This window comes from Camellia sinensis, chromosome 3 (genome assembly GCF_055761805.1).
Source record: "Camellia sinensis isolate YWXY chromosome 3, ASM5576180v1, whole genome shotgun sequence".
In the NCBI taxonomy this organism is placed as follows: Eukaryota; Viridiplantae; Streptophyta; class Magnoliopsida; order Ericales; family Theaceae; genus Camellia; species Camellia sinensis.
This window is the reverse complement of record NC_138963.1, coordinates 196,076,581-196,092,888: the sequence shown is the minus strand read 5'-3', so window position 1 is coordinate 196,092,888 and position 16,308 is coordinate 196,076,581. Positions and strand designations below refer to the sequence as shown.

Below are 16,308 nucleotides of genomic sequence, written 5' to 3'. Positions count from 1 at the left end.
TTTTAGTAACTTTTTAATTTTTTTGACTAAACCGGTCTGTTACCAAACGAAGCCTAAAAAAGCTAAAAAATCAACAACTTGTACCAAAAGATCAAAAATTTCATTTTCCCTCTACTTTTTACACATTTTTCGTAAAAAGTCAAAAAATTATCACAAATATACTAATTTTTTTTACATCATATTTGAACCAAAAAATTAAAAATTATTAAAAAAAACCTATTCCCAAACGAGACTAAGCCTCCGTTTGGGAAGTGGGTTGGCTTTTTGACTTTTTGACTTTTTTGGCTATTTTAGCCTGGGCTAAAAAGTTTGGTTTGGGAAGGACTTTTTGGCTTTTTGACTTTTTTAATTTTTTTTGTGAGAGAAGAGTGTAATGATTATGGATTGGATGTGATGTTTTGTTTGTTGTGGCTAAAATAACCTGTTTTGTCTTTTGTGGCTATTTTAACCCCAACCCAACTTGCCAAACACCACCTAAGTCACCTCGTTGAACTAAGGTGGTATATCCTTCTCTCATTAGTATTTATTATATAAAATGTAAGACATGAGAACCTACTATGTGCACGGGTGAAGTGTTGATTATTTGGGCATTTCAATCTCCGAACCCATTGAAAAAGAACATGCAATATCAATGTTTGTCACATAAAATACTCCCTCCTTTTTAACAATGGTGGATTGATGGTACTGAGATATAATCCTGGCTAATAAATTTTTTTTTTCTTTTCACTCCTCCATTAATTGAATGCACTACCTGAATAATATCAAAGTACATACCACAATCACTTAATATTTTTTGCTTGAATTGGGTAATCCTCAAAGTCGTCATTCATGGGCAAAGCCATAAAATACAAAGCAACTTTGGCACAAAAAGGGAAAAAGTTGAGAAAAGAAACAAATCAAGAAATGCACAGCACTACAATCCTAACTATTTTTAATTCTAAACTCAGTTCCGACTCAGCTTTGCAAACAAAACATCATTAAAAAGAAAACCCAAATCTCCAAAAAGAAATGGTAAAAATTACACGAGCCACACAACTTAAAAAAACAAAGCGTGCCCCCGCCTAACCCCACCCCGCCATCTCTCTCTCTGTACAAAAAATATAAAACTCGTTAGTACTAATCCCCCACATCACGGTGACGACGGAAATCAAAATCCATCATCGACCACAACGCCAAACCAAAACCAAAACCAAAACAGAAGTCAAATAAAAAAAAAGGGAGCAATTTTAGTAAAAAAATGACAGGCAAATCCGAATCATCTGCTGAGAAGATCATGTGGCTTGGCACAGTTCTTTCCGAAGCTTTTGAGAGAAAAGCCTGCAAGCGTCCATGCTAAGATCAACGGCCGCTGACAATGCCACGAATGCGGCCGCATCTTCTGTGCAGTTCACGTGCTGCACACTAACTTCCACCGTGGGTTTACTGCACTTGCTTCCCTCCCCTTCCACGTTAGCCGCCATCACGAACCCTCTGTACATGCAGTACGGCCACAGCCCGTACCCGAAGTCCCCACTTCCCTTGGGGCTCCCCGCCGGCGACGACGAAGCCGCGCCGCCGCCGAGGTCAATGACCATCTTGCCGCCTTTACTGGAGCTCAGGGTTGATTCGGCGAGGACGATTCCGGCGGCGGCGCCGTCCTGGACGAGCTCGAAGCGGTAGCCAAGGCCGTCGTTGGCGCCGCGCTCCCGCCAGGCTTCGAGACGGCCCCAGGGCTTCCAGGTGTTGTCGCTTGGGCGGAGGATAAGCCAGCAGCCTGGGTTGGACCGGCTGACCCGGTCTGAACCGGGTGAGGCTACGAATGGGGTTACCATTGAAGCTGCCGCGACTGGTGAACCGGAGAGGTCGTGGACTATTATTGACCAACCTTTTCGCTCCTTTAATGGCCTCTCTCTCTCGCTTCCGAACGAACTCAACCACCCCCTTGAACAGGCCGGTTCGGACTGCAACGATCTAGTGTAGACCAAAAAATGTGGAAAGATTAGAACAAACTAATTTCTCACAAGCAAGTAACAATTAAACTACATTCAATGCTAGGGAAGCATAGAATAAAAATTCAGAGTACAATTGAAGAGCCGTTTTTAACTTTAGAATCGAAATGTTTGTTTTTACGGATCTGATCTATAACTTTAATCAAAGAAATTTAAAAGCGAAAGTAGTTTTGGATCTAGCTTTGTATGAACAGAGTATGTTTCACGAATTCAAATGATAAGACTCTACTTTTACCTTTTATTTGTCGCTACGAAGATAAAAGGTAAATCTTCTAGTTTAAAATATCAAAATGTAAAAAAATAACTTTGGCGTATATAATTCGAGTAAGATTTGTCATAATTATTTTTTTTTTCTCATTTTAAAGTGTCTACGTTTGATGCGTTTGTTTCCCGGGAAAATTCGAAGGAAACAGGTATTAAACATAATAATCTACGATTTCAGAGGGGGAGGGGGGTTGGGGGAGAAGAAATGAAACAGGGGAACAAGACTGACCTCTGATTTCGGTCGGTGTTGCTTCTAAAGCTGAACTTGCAAGTGAACACCGGTTGGCGAATGTTGCCTTGGATCTGAAACACTTGAGGACTGCACTCAGGCTCACCGTCGAACTGAAACACGAATCTCGGATCAGGCTCCGCCTTGACATTGATATGAAACTGCGCGCTCGAGCCTTTCGCATCCTTCCCTACCGCAATCCAACCGTTCTGGAACACAGAAACCCTAGATTCCGTTCCCGCCAGATCCAGCGGCAGCAACACCTTCCCCAACAGCCTCCCGGAGTTGACACCACATGTAGTTCCCCTACGCCCTGTATAAATCGATATTTTCAGGTAAAGCTTCCCGGCGAAGAGAGACTTTCCGGCGAGTTTTTCGAGATCAAACTTGCTCAAGTGAAAGGTCGCCGCCGGGACCTGAACCTGGCCGTCGGGAAACTGACTCTCCGGCGGGAAACAAGGTACAACGGAAGTCTGGAGAGGGAAGTTCTTGAGCTTGATCTTACAGAAACACGGCGCAGACGAGGGGTGCACGACGGAGCGAGCGGGCTTGGACGCCACAGGAATCTTGAGGGCGAGATTGCCTACAGTCAAGCGCACGAAAGGACAAGGATCCATAGTTGTTGCACCTCCGATCAGAACGATTGTAGAGAAGAAAGATATAGAATGTGTGAGAGAGCGCAGTGAGTGAGTTTCAATTCAAGGGATGAAGTGGTGCGCAATGCGCACTGGCTCAACCATTCTCTGCTGCTACCACTACTACTCTAGAGACTCTGACTCTATCCCTCTCTATATGAGGTCTTTTTTAGGGTAATTGGAAACTGTGTGTGTCTCTCTCTCTATATATTATCTAGCGGTGTATGATAGTAATAGATGATGATGATGTGCGTTTCTCTCTCTATATTATAATTTGGAAGAAAACTGGTGTGGTTGGACTACAGCTGTGAACAGGCTGTCGTTAATTGCCAGTCGGACCGAGGCTGACGGTATCTCAGTAGGGTCCACGTTTTTTATTGACCAAATTGCCCTTCTCTCTGTTTGTTACACGTGGTTTGTCCATACTGGTTAGAGGTGGGAGTTAGGTGGGTCCAATGAATTTGGACCGTTTGATTGGAGTTAAAGTGTTTCTGATGAGATTGGGGTTTGATGAGGGAAAATGATAACCTTTTTAAATATTTTACTATGGTAAAGTTTGATATTCTTAAAATAATCTATATTTTTATCTTTTTTTTTTATTACATTATCTTTTTATTTTTTATAAAAATAAAAAATAAAAAATTTACTTATTTAGATTATTCCAAACAATTTCTAATATTTTTATCAAATATATTACAGCTCATACCATACGCATTACATTACTGGTTTGATGATCGGCGTGGAAAGTCAATGAAAATTCAAAGGATGTAAGATTGCGGCGAAAGATAACGGTTGCATGTAGTGACACGTGGTTGGTCAGGATTGTTCAGATGACTCATGTGAATGATGCAGTGCATGTGCAGCCCACAGTAATTCTCAGATGAACTCAAAAAATATTTTTTTAAATATAAAGTATACAATAGAGTAGTACTATGCTTTGGTTATAATAAAATATGAGTAACGTAAGAGTCATCAAAAGTTGTATTAAAATTTTTATAAAATGTTTAATATAGATGTAAGATTTATGTCATGTGAGTTTTATATTTGTGTAAAATATTTAGTAAAACTTTTGATAAAATTTTTACGATCTCTAATATTTTTGATAAAATATAGAGGTGGTTTAGAAATTACATAAATAAGTGTTTATTGATTTATTTTTTTTTATAAATTATCATATTATTTTTTTATTTTTTTGTATTACTTTCATAAAAATAATTAAAAAACTATTAAATAAGTCATACCTAGATCACTCCATTATCATTAAATACAAATGATCCTATTTCCAATAGTATATAAAATATGTAATAGAATAGTGCTACAATTATAAAATTATGCAACAATGATGCATTACATGGTAAATAAAATCATAGGATAATATGCTCATTATTGTTGTATGTGATAACCATGGGGTGGTTAGTAATACATATCCCAACATTTGTAATGTATAATACTATATCGTGTATAGATTTTAGAAAATTTATAATAATAAAACAATGTTATACACTACTTACATGGGAGTGTTGTGTAAAATTTTAAATAAATTTTATAAGTTGTCGTTTGGCAATTGATATTGTTAGTTAGTTTTTTTTTTTTAATTTTTTTGCTATTTTAGCTTAAGACTAAAAGTTTGTTTAGTTTGATTTTTTTGATTTTTGTGAAAAAAAAAGAGTAAAACGATTATGATATAGATGTGACATTTTATTTTATTAACTTATTTAATATATTTTGTCTTTTATTCTTTTTTAGTCAAAAAACCGTTGCCAAACAACACCAAAATTGTTAAAAATTTCCAGCATTGCTCATACCCAAATGGTTCCAACTGAATTGGTTCAGCCCATTTCACAAAGCGCATTGAAAAGCACAGCCCTTCTCAAACTGAAAAATGGTAAATTAAACCGAACCAATTGTGAGGTCCAAACGAATAAGTAGAAGAATGTCTGTGTCCTCTATGTTTGGTTCGAGAATGGCTAGCCTATGGTGTTATCAAATACATTTGGTTTGGTTTAATTTTGGAAAATTATTTTTAATTTTTTCATTTTTTTTCATGTTTTGTCATTTTTTAAATGCACAAAAATCACTAACAAAACAATCAAATAGAAATGTGTCACTTTTTTAGAAATATTTTATGTTTAAGTATATTTAAATTAAGTGTATTTAAAATCTAATTTTTTTAATGAAAAAAAAAATATATGAAAAACAAAAAAGTGAAACACTGCATTTGAGTTTGAAGACAGTAGCGAGAGGGGAGTAGTGCTTGTCGAGACCGGAGAAGAAGGTGACACCGCACTGCATGAAGACATAAAAGATCATATGTAAATGTTTGAGGCTTTGTCCAACGAAACATTATGTGACTAAACGAATCGAATAAGCTCAACGTCTCTATTGGATGAATTGTTCGGATCACCAAGATGGGACTTACCGAGGCCCAATAGCACTGATCTAGTTATCTAGTTGGGCATCCAACGGGATAGGTGCTACCGAGATCAGTGAACACACAGCAAATAAAACATTTTCTCTGCAACTAGCATATATGGAGTGTATTTAGAAACTCATCCGTTTCATAATTTGTTTGCAGCTCATTTGCCACATAAATTGGAGCTTACTCACAAGAAACATAAATTGGGCATCTCAAAGACCTGCTTGCACCACCATAAAACATCCTTTTAATTCAAGTAGTAACAAACCATAGGCAGTGACACCATCCAGATTGCAAAAATATGTATAATGGTTGCTGCTAAGCTCTAATGAATGTACAAGGCGTCTTGCACTCCCATGCATTACAAGTCGCAATGAAATCTCTGCAGCACAATGGGGTTGTGTGAATTCACAACAAACACGACAGGAAAACCACAAACAAAGCAAAAAATTGACAAACAAATTCAGAATAAAAAACACGAGACTAGGAGCAAAAGTTATTGACTAGGAACTGTTCAAGGATGGGTGATGATTCTGGAGAAACAGCCAGCTAATGAAACCAATAGTAGCGAGCGATGGACATTGACTTGGTGCACATTTGCATCCACATCCACTACGATTGCTAGGAGTAGATGCAGGAACTGCGTGACTATACATTCCAAATATGAGCTAGATGCTTTCCTGCATGTACTTGTCAGCATGATGTATCATATATGATATATTACTAAGTTAGCATGCCTCTTTTTCTATCGCAGAGGCTCTTCAACAGGTTTAGTGGAGCGTTTATTGTACTTGCTTTGCACCAGGTTCAGGAGGAAATCTGTAAATATGTGCTCATATCCTGGCATTTTCCCATACCCTGCAACATAGCAGACAACCAATATAAGTTCCTTTATTAGAGGGAGCTCAAATATATAATTTAACGAGTTGCAAATGAGCCAAGCTGCCCTAGCTATGTATAGTTTTGTGGACAAAGGTTTAAATGCAAAAATCAGGTTTTCTGTAACATGAAAGTTTGCATTCTCAATGAACTACAAGGGCGAAATACTGTCATGAGATCATACTTCTAAGTGGAATTTGTAGTAGTTATACCTAGATAAAAGCAGTGATCAATCATCATAAAATGGAAAAAGCATGTAAAGTGGATTATTGCTTACCAGGGAAATAATTGATGTCGATGACATAGAAACGGTCTTGGGTCCCATGCTCTCTAATAATATCCAAGTTGAATAGCCGAAGGCCCTACAAAAAGAGAAACAAAGAGAGTACATACAAGTATTATGAATTATGACAAAAAGATTAATGTATAAATATATCCCTAAAATTCTTCAACTGAATGCCACTGCAGAATTAGGAGAGATGGATGTTGAAAGATACCAGTCGCCGACGAAGTTCCCTGGCAAGTCTCTCAAGCAAAGGTCGTGGAGGAAGCTCTGCAGTTAAAAAGAAAAACTAATCTGGTAAGAGGCCCTTTTCAAGATATAAAAGCCATGCCCAAACACAAGTTCTCAAGACCTCAAGGTAGGAGGGTGTACTGTCTAGATGTTGAAGCCTTCAAGGAAGTCACATCGTACCATAAAAAAACAGTTTTAGCAGAACTTTGTAAAACCTGCAGCTCTATAAGGAGGTGAAGTGGCTTGAGGACCCAACCCAACCCTAACTAATATGGCACACATGCACTCATTTCACAAGAACATACACACAACAAAGAGGGTCAGTTTTCTCAGCAAGCATGAGCTTACCAGCAACCATGGGGTCCAGATCTGCATCATCAGCAGATGCTGCAGCACAAGAAACCCTTGGAAAGCGGAATACCCCAGTATTTGTTGATAGCTCACGTTTACTAACATCAGGTAAAGAGAAGCGCCTGACAACCTTAATAGCTTCCCCAACGATGTAAACCTTGAAGAGAACACCTCCTACAACCACCAAATTGCCAATTCCATCATTATTAGCACACTAGTTACAACAGTAAATATGTGAAGGAAGTGCCTAAATGAAAGTTGTTATACCATGGTTAACAAACTCCTGTAGAACAAGTGGAGGTTCAAGTATCTGGAGGGAGTATTGATCATATGCTAGTGACAATTCATGTGACTTTGCACTTCCATCGACAACCAAAGGCTTTGCAACTGAAACAGAGAGAAGTATGCAAGTTCAAGTGTTAGGTTGCTAGAAAAAAAGTCCACCAATAAGTTTGCAATATTGGAATGCAAACACACCAAGAGGTAGCATCAATCCAGCTCTGTTAACTGCATCAGGGATAGATGATGGGTCTTTTTTGATAACTAACTGCCTCGGAACACCAACAGTACCTGTGCAATAGTCAATCATGAGTCATAACCATTAATGATGTTCAACATATGCTGCTAAAAGAAGATAAGGACAGCTATTCTCCACAGTCCATATTGTAGACCAAAGTAGTGCAAAAATTACCATATGCATCACACAAATTTAGATCAGCAACATCCTGAAGCATGGACTGGCGATTGTGTACATGCTGTATGGCATCTGGTGGATCAAGAACTGTAACTTCTGGATGTGCTCTTCGGTAATCCTGCAAATGAAGGCAAAAAGGAATAAGATCAGTATCATGAATATCACGCATGCAGGTTTGTATAAAAAAAATGCTTGACAGATGACCTCAATTTGAAGAAACAAAACCATAATCTTCATAGATAAATCAACTCATCTCAATATGCCTTTGTCTCAATTACTTGCTATATGGGGTTTTGAGGTATTGTGGGTGGATGGATTGGTGGTGTCAATTTGGGGGGCAAGGGGTTTCATAGTGGTGGGGATGGATGGAGTTCAATGATGGCGACATGGGTGGACTGGTGGCATCAATTTAGGTGGAGAGAGGTTTAGTGGTGGTGTGGGTGGGTTGGAATTGGCAGCAGAGATGATGGTGGTGGTGGGGTAGTGGTTTTTTCGTGTAGATTTATGAGAGGGTGAAACTGTAATTTCAGAAACTTGCAAGGGGAAGAGTGTCTTCATAATTGTCAAAAACCTGAGAGGGTGTTGGTGTAATTTACCCTTTATTTTTAATAGTATTAACACAAATTGGAATAGATTCCCTAATTGTACATAATAATGGTGTTAAGGAAAAATTATGGAAAACTAGAGTACAATATAACACCCTATACTAGGATTCCCCTGTTGATCTTTAAAACACAATTTTTGGCATGCAACTAATATTTTCCCAAGGTCATAGAAAAAGACACATCTCATATGCATCATGAAGTATATAGGAAGCAAGAAAATGGACATCACACTACAACGAGTATATCATGCTTTATCTGCAAACAAACAAGTCAAGATAGACGGATTGTAGGCCAAACATGCGTATGCAAGAGAGAAGATAATCACAAAATCTATCCATTCGTAATTCATGCACACATTGTAACACACACAAGCATTTGATTGCCATAAGTTTTCTACCCTCCCATCCCTCCATTACGTTTTGTGCAACACAATTACAGAAGAGAAGCAAATGCTATTTACCACTCATTGGGTGGCTTTTCATCAACTGAGAAACGTATTTTATATCATGCTGAAACTACTTGTTTGTCGCAAAACATCAACAGAGAAACATATTCTATATCATGCTGATACTAAACCATGAAAATTAACATTACTAACAAGGTATTGATCATATAAAACTCCTAGAAAGAGCATATTAATCAAACTCACTATAGTTCGTACACAAGTAACATAACTATTTAAAAAGCCCAACAAAACAACCCAGTGTGTTTATTGAATAAAATCTATAAAATCAAACATTTTCCCAAATACAGATCAAACGAGTCAAGTTATAATTGCAAAGGAATAGTTAATGACTATGAGAAAATTATAAATTAAAACCTATTCAAGCATGTTTATTAGTCTACAACAAAGAAAGAGGTATCTTCATTTAATTCATCCAAAACAATCCAAGAATAATAATATACTTTTTTAAAAAAACAAATAAATAAATAAATAGGAATTACAATATTCAGAATGAGAAATTTTCAGTTGTTGTCAATATTCGTCGTTATAATAATTCATGACAAAATAATTCCAACAACATTGTAAAAAACATAAATATGAAGTTAAATACCATTTTGTATGTAGAAAGATAAGATGGTTTTTTTCCTACAAAATCTCCAGCTCTTTATATGCATACAGCATCCTAATAGGCGTCTTAGAAAAATAAACAATCAACTTGTCACTTTATAATTAAAAAGAATAATCAGAGCCCCTGGTCCAACAATAGCATAGGTGTAGCAAGCATCAGGAATACTGGATGCTAAGATAACTAAGTTAGGTTGGCTCTCTCTCTTTTTTTTTTTTTCTTTTTTGAGCTTATAGCAAGGTTAGCACTGCAGCCTGGAAGAATAGACACGTTTAAAAAGACCAGGAACCTTTTACAAAGAAAATGCTTAGGAGAAACCTGAACAAATCAGCTAAATTTCGATGTAAAAGAAAGCTCCTCACTTGCTTGAATCTTATGGCTTCAACCTCAATTATCAGGTCATGATTCAAGATGGAGAAAAAAGCAAGTGCTCTGCAAGTTATGTCAGACATGAATAAGTTTAAGCATTAATATATTTAGCAGCCCATCAATCACAATTGATGCATGCTTGATCCCACAGTAACCATATGTTAACTGCAAGCTTGTATGTTAACATGACAAAGTGACATAATAATAAGTGAATTACAGAATCTCGATAAAAATTATTTAAAAAAAAAAAAAAAAAGACACAAAACACTGTTTAAGAAGGCAAACCTCAAGAATCTGCCGCCACTCCTTTCCTGTTAACTGCATTAGAAATAAGAAAGAAAATAGAAATTATTTATCAATGGATGCAGCATTAATGCATCGAATGAATTATGTATGTGCATACATGCATGCAAGCAAGTGCACAGGCATGCATGCCTATGTGTGTGTGAGGGAAAGACTGTCCAAGAGAGAGAGAGTGAGAGATATGTGAAACCCTCCATGGTAGAGTTTGATAAGCATATGTGCACGCATGTGGACACACACAAGAGGAGGGTGGAGAGAGTTGCATACACAAAAATGTCTACTAACCTTATGCAAAACAATGTCAAAAGGACCTTGGTCTGAAAGGGGCCTGTTTTGGTCAATAGCAACAAACAATATCCCCTTATTCCTGCATTGTACACAACCATCTACACAATGAGCTTCTTATGGATGACAGGAAAGGGTAGGATCGCTCAATAAAGATGTTATTGGCATTAAGAATGCACGAAAAGATGATAAAATGAAATTGCCATTAAGAATGCGCCTAAAAACCCTGAGGCCTGAATTTCAATTATGATAAAACTTCAGAGGCCCCATCTTCTTAACATAAATTTAGAATTTTATCTAATTAATCGCCAATAATTGATGGCAAAGCAACAGTATTCGCATGCCATACAATGATATTGTTTAAATATTGAACTACCGTTCATGCTTGCCATTTTCCCTGTGATATCTAAAACATGACAATACATGTTCACCTCATCTACAAAATTAACAAAAATATAGATCAAAGCCATTTGCAGCAGCAGGAGACAAACAAGTAACTCAAGATTGTTGTCATCAAAGTATGAGTCCATATACTTGCTAGCTAATACTGGATCGTCAAAGACCTGATTCCATTTCTTAATACCTTCCGTCTCTCTCCTGAGGGATCCAATCCAAACTCCTTCCCTCACTTCATTCATGATAATTGGTCGAGTGGCCACTGTTCCCCTTTATAGTTGAGTTTCGCCTGTTTCCTTGGCCTTATCTTTTGAGCATCTTGTAATCAAGAGCAAATCAAATGAACCGGAATCCTATCTATGGGCCTGTACCTAAACTCTAAAAGCGGGATCCTCTATTGTCGTCTCACATTCCAACTTCCAAGATGAAAGCAATAACTCTAATTCCGTTTATCTCCTTAACAGTAGAGTCACTCCTAGTCAGTTGAAGGGTCAGTTCAAGGTTAGCGTCCGATTACACTGAGAGCAACCAAACGCAAGGAACTCAGTAACTTCCACCAAAACAACTTATAATCAAAATATATGCCTGCTAGACAAGTAAATCTGAGATATTTATAGTAATTATTTTGTACCTTGAAAAATAAACATAAAATGACAGATCACAAACAAGCGACCAAGGGAAAAGCAAACAATCATCACAGATCATAATTTATACTAAAATTGCCTTTGCTGACAAACAATTACTATGAAAGCAAACATCACAAACAATCTGTATATTGTATTGGTCGACAAACAGACATCACAATTTATATTAAAATTGCAGGAACAACAGGTTCAAGCCAAAACAAGATATACAAAGATTATAGGGTGTCTATCTCCTCAATCTCTATTAATTATTAGAAAGGCGTTCAGTCAAAAGGCTTCTATCCCTCACGGGAGGAACATGGGATGGAGGCGGTAGAGAGAGAATACTGAACCTACCTCCTTTCATTAATAAGCTTACAACTAGGGAAAGAGAAGGCTTTGCCTCCAGCCTCTGGCAGTTGAGACCGAAGGGAAGCTTTGGTAGCAATCCAAGCAAGAAAGTAAATGAAAGAACAAAAAGTTCCAAGTACAAATTCTTACATTTTACACTTTTTCTTTGAGAGATTTGGTCAAAACTCCATCGTAATAAAACTTTAATGCATTAAGAACAAGTATAAAAAGTTTTTTTTTGGAAAGTCCAACACATACCATTATTATCAAAATATTAAATTTTAAAATAATATAACTTTTGATGTAAATGTCGATTTTTAATAAAATTAACATTTTTAGATTTCTCTCATCAAGATCTAACAAATAAGATCCATGTTGACTATGAAATTTTTTATATAAAAAAAAATTATTACTATCGAAATTGATGTAAACAGTAATTCGACAGTAACATGTTACTCTGATTCACAGTAACATGTTATTTTGGCAATATTGTCCAAGAAAAAAAAAATATTTTACTTTGTCCTTCCTCAATTATGCGTTTTCTCTTTAGGGGGTTTTGGCTAAATTGGGCTGTCTTTTTCACCAAATAAGGGTCCAATGGAGGGGTTTTGGCTAAATTTCCTTTTTTTTTTTTTTTTTTTGGGTGCTAGATCCTTACATTTTAAACTTTGATTTATCCCTACATCAATTTTCCTTATCTTTGGTTTCCAAGAAATTAGAGAGAGTGAAATAATACATAACCAATCACAATGGGTGGATATGGAATTTTGACATAAATTCCAAAATGTTCCATTATTGTCCACAACACAAGAAAATATCTGCACTAGAATATTCAAACCTGTGAAATGAAATAAATCAAGATTGGAATTACTAAAAACAGAGACAATGACTGGATTAGATATGGTGGTCATAAATTCCAAAACGTTACAAAACAAGAAAAATATCCGCAAGAAGAATATTCAAACCAATGAAATGAAAGAAATCAAAGATTCTGATCAAGCAAACCGATCCGAAATCAATTTGCCCATATTCTACATTTTTCAAATCAAAATATGCGGCTAAAGAGAATAAAATCATTTCCCAGAATATTCCCGCACAATCACGAAGAACAAACACAAACAACAGATTATTTTCACAATTATCAAAAAAATGAATTATCTCTGTAATTTTTTTCGCTCAATTCGTCTCCAAGGCGATGAAATTACCTAGCCAAACCTTCAAGCTTGGGCTGCAAAAAGCTCTTAGTCTTCTTGGAGGTAAGAGCATAACCAACGACAACCACTTTCATCGGTTGTGGAAACCCTCCTCCTCCTCCGCCTCCGACTCCGATCGAGTACTTCTGCGCCACCATCCCTTCTTCTTCTTCTTCTTCAATCTCCTCCTCCTTGCAGCCAATTTCCTCGTTCAACCTCATTCCCACAGCAACCTATTTATATCTATCTATCTCTGCGTGTGTGTGTGTGTGTGTGAAGATGTGTTGTAGAATCGAAGCCTAACTTTGGCGATGAATCTTCACTAAATAAAGCAAATATGCAGCAGGAGAAATGTTCAGTGTAAACAAACTTAAAAGAGCAATCGATCCTGAAAACACGGACAGCGTGAACTTTGCTTTGGTGTATTGTAGAGGAGGATCTCTAGATTTAGCAAAACTGTTACAAATGGCAGAAGGAGAGAGAGAGAGAGTCTGTTACGGAGGAGAGGAGTGAGAGAGAAGAAGATAGCCGAGAGACAGAGAATGTGTCGTGCTGTGCGTGTATATATATACACACATACACGACGCGTGGATGTGGGGTGCTATACTTAGCTGTTCTGCTACGGTGTAATAGAACGAAGGGAAAAGTTACCATGAAGCCCGCCTTATACAGCTATCACGAGGCCTGTTTTTTTTCTGGGTCTGTGGATTGGATTTTCTCAATACGGCTATAACGACAATTATAATTTTAAAGTATAGTTATTTATTTTTTATAATATAAATATAATTTAAATATATAATTATTGATACCTTAATTTTTTGAATGAATATTTTATTCAATACGTATTAAAAATAGTTAATGTAGTAGACCTATCAAATTCAAACGCTTCCTAAGTTAAGACGATCAATTTAAGAGAAGTCAAATTGTTTTGTATTTATAATATTTTTCAAATTTTAAAAATATTTTACATGAAAATAAAAATAATATAAAATTTTAAAATTTAAATTAGTTACAAATTTTATTTTTGAAAATATATTTAAAAAAATGAAAACAATTCGCTTATACAAAGAGTTCATGAAAAAATTCATGAGGTCGACCTCGTTATACAATTACCCTGGAATGAATGCAATGCACACACTCCCGGAGGACACAAACAACTGTTGAACGCGCTTAAGTGAGGTGTGATACACAATATTAGATTTTAGGAACTCTAAAGTCCGTTTGGGAAGGGATTTTCCAGATTTTTTTGGCTATTTTAGTCACAAAAGATAAAATAGATTATTTTAGCCACAAAAAACAAAACATCACATCCAACCCATAATCATTACACTCTTCTCTCACAAAAAAAAGTCAAAAAAGTCAAAAAGCCAAAAAGTCCTTCCCAAACCAAGCTTTTTAGCTCAGGCTAAAATAGCCAAAAAGTCAAAAAGCCAACCCACTTCCCAAACGGAGGCTAAATATTTTATAAATATTTTGTTAAGGGTTTGTTTGGGATGGAGATTTGGATTAAAATAATTATATAAAATAAAATAGGTTATTTTAGTCAAATAAGATAAAATGTCACATCTCATAATTATTTTATTTTTTCTCTAAAAAAAGTCAAAAAATCTATCACAAAAGAAACTTTTTAACCCTAGAGTAAAATAGTCAAAAAACTAAAACGCCAACCCACATCCCAAACGAGTTCTAAATATCTCATATAGGTGTGAGATTCACATGAAACTTATATAGTGTGGATCTTACATCCATACGTGACATTTGGTAAAAATGTTGATAAAATATTTGAAATCCCTAATATTTTCTATTAGATTTATTTTATTTTATTTTTTAAAATTAATTTCCATGTAAAAATTTGAAAATATTTACAAAAATATGAAAATATAAATAAATTTGAGCACGGTTGTAAAATAAAAATTGTGGTGTTAGAGCATAGCATCAACATCGGTAAAATCGTTTCTTAGCTAAACTAGCTATATAAACTTCCAAAAAAGACGTCCATCAGTCTCGATTGAAGCTCGTCAAAATTTGTAATTGCTACTGTATCTCGCTACAACAAGCGAGGTACTGTTCATCGCTACTTATGTGTTACCGGATGTCCGGTCAGAAATCCGGCCGGTCAACGACAATTTTTTTTTCCTTTCAATTTTATCTTTACAAAGGAACATGAGAATTGTTTGACTGGCAGCTCATCAATTTAATAAAAAAAAGAATAACAAATATTTTAATAGGATTGAGTTAGAATAGAGAGTTTGATGCAGTAAAGTGACTAATTAAAATAATAAAAAAAACTTTTTAAATTATAATTTGATTAAAAATTTGAAAAGACTGATGTGAATGCTCTTATATCTCAAATTTTTATAATAATCAGGTAAGTGGATAAGTTTGTGTGCATATCGTTACTTTTAATATTTTGAAATTGATCAATGTACAAATTTCTAATATCGTGTTGAATGACTTAAATACGAAATCTTTCTAGATTTTGTAATTGTTTTTATTTCGTTTTAAAGCATTTCTGATGGATAGAAAGGTAAAGAATTAGTTATTACTATAATTTATCAATAAATAGTATTAAAATATTTAATTTAAACAATTTTACTTCAATGATACAATGTTTTCGTTTAGGATGTGAGTTAACTTTTTATTTTTTTAGGTTTTTGGTCATTTTAGCCTCGGACTAAGAAGTCTAGTTTGGAATGAATTTTTTGATTTTTTTGACTTTTGTGAAAGAAAAAATAAAATAATTATAATTTGGATGTAACATTTTATCTTATTAACTTTTTAATCTATTTTTTTGTGACTATTTTAGTCCAAAAAGTTTATGCCAAACATAGTCAATATGTAAAATTTTTAACTTTTCATACAAAATGTCAAATCAAAATGCTATATGTGGATCCTTAGAAGAAAGAGAGAGATACAAAGGTTTTAGATATATGTAGAACTTGTGCTATATTTGACACAATGTTTACCTATATATAATATATAACAAGTCATATGTCTTTCTATTGGAGTAAAAATTTGGAAGCTTTAAGGCAAAATATAGTAATAGTAAGTCATATGGCACACCACTGAAGATTCTCTAAACTACTTTATAATTTTTCCATTTTTTTGGCACTTACTTTTTTTTTTTTTTGGAGAAATAGACA

General features: G+C 35.4%; 2 protein-coding genes across 8 annotated transcripts; both read right to left on the bottom strand.

Annotated features, from left to right (window-relative positions):
- Window positions 1-959: 959 nt before the first annotated feature.
- LOC114299546 (uncharacterized) lies at window positions 960-5,914 on the bottom strand. 2 transcript variants are annotated; one of them, XM_082921812.1, is made up of 4 exons: window positions 5,724-5,914; window positions 5,536-5,637; window positions 2,482-5,402; window positions 960-1,950 (listed from the first exon to the last, which is right to left on the bottom strand). In XM_082921812.1, exons 3-4 carry the CDS (start codon window positions 3,096-3,098, stop codon window positions 1,272-1,274), a joined length of 1,296 nt encoding a protein of 431 aa, XP_082777938.1. In that variant the 5' UTR covers window positions 3,099-5,402; window positions 5,536-5,637; window positions 5,724-5,914; the 3' UTR covers window positions 960-1,271. The 2 variants fall into 2 exon arrangements, with proteins under 2 accessions (XP_082777938.1, XP_082777937.1); XM_082921811.1 differs by having other exon boundaries at window positions 5,536-5,914.
- LOC114299547 (inositol-tetrakisphosphate 1-kinase 3) lies at window positions 5,757-14,353 on the bottom strand. Of its 6 annotated transcripts, XR_014365061.1 has the most exons (12): window positions 13,178-14,353; window positions 10,603-10,684; window positions 10,300-10,332; window positions 7,968-8,088; window positions 7,754-7,846; window positions 7,544-7,663; window positions 7,274-7,450; window positions 7,047-7,148; window positions 6,909-6,964; window positions 6,689-6,773; window positions 6,270-6,390; window positions 5,757-5,914 (listed from the first exon to the last, which is right to left on the bottom strand). XR_014365061.1 is itself a non-coding variant. In XM_082921814.1 (11 exons), the coding sequence occupies exons 1-10, from the start codon at window positions 13,384-13,386 to the stop codon at window positions 6,278-6,280; spliced, it is 1,089 nt and encodes a 362-aa protein (XP_082777940.1). In that variant the 5' UTR covers window positions 13,387-14,353; the 3' UTR covers window positions 5,757-5,914; window positions 6,270-6,277. The 6 variants fall into 6 exon arrangements, 4 of the variants coding, with proteins under 4 accessions (XP_082777940.1, XP_082777939.1, XP_082777942.1 ...); XR_014365060.1 differs by having other exon boundaries at window positions 5,757-6,390; XM_082921814.1 differs by lacking the exon at window positions 7,047-7,148.
- Window positions 14,354-16,308: the final 1,955 nt, after the last annotated feature.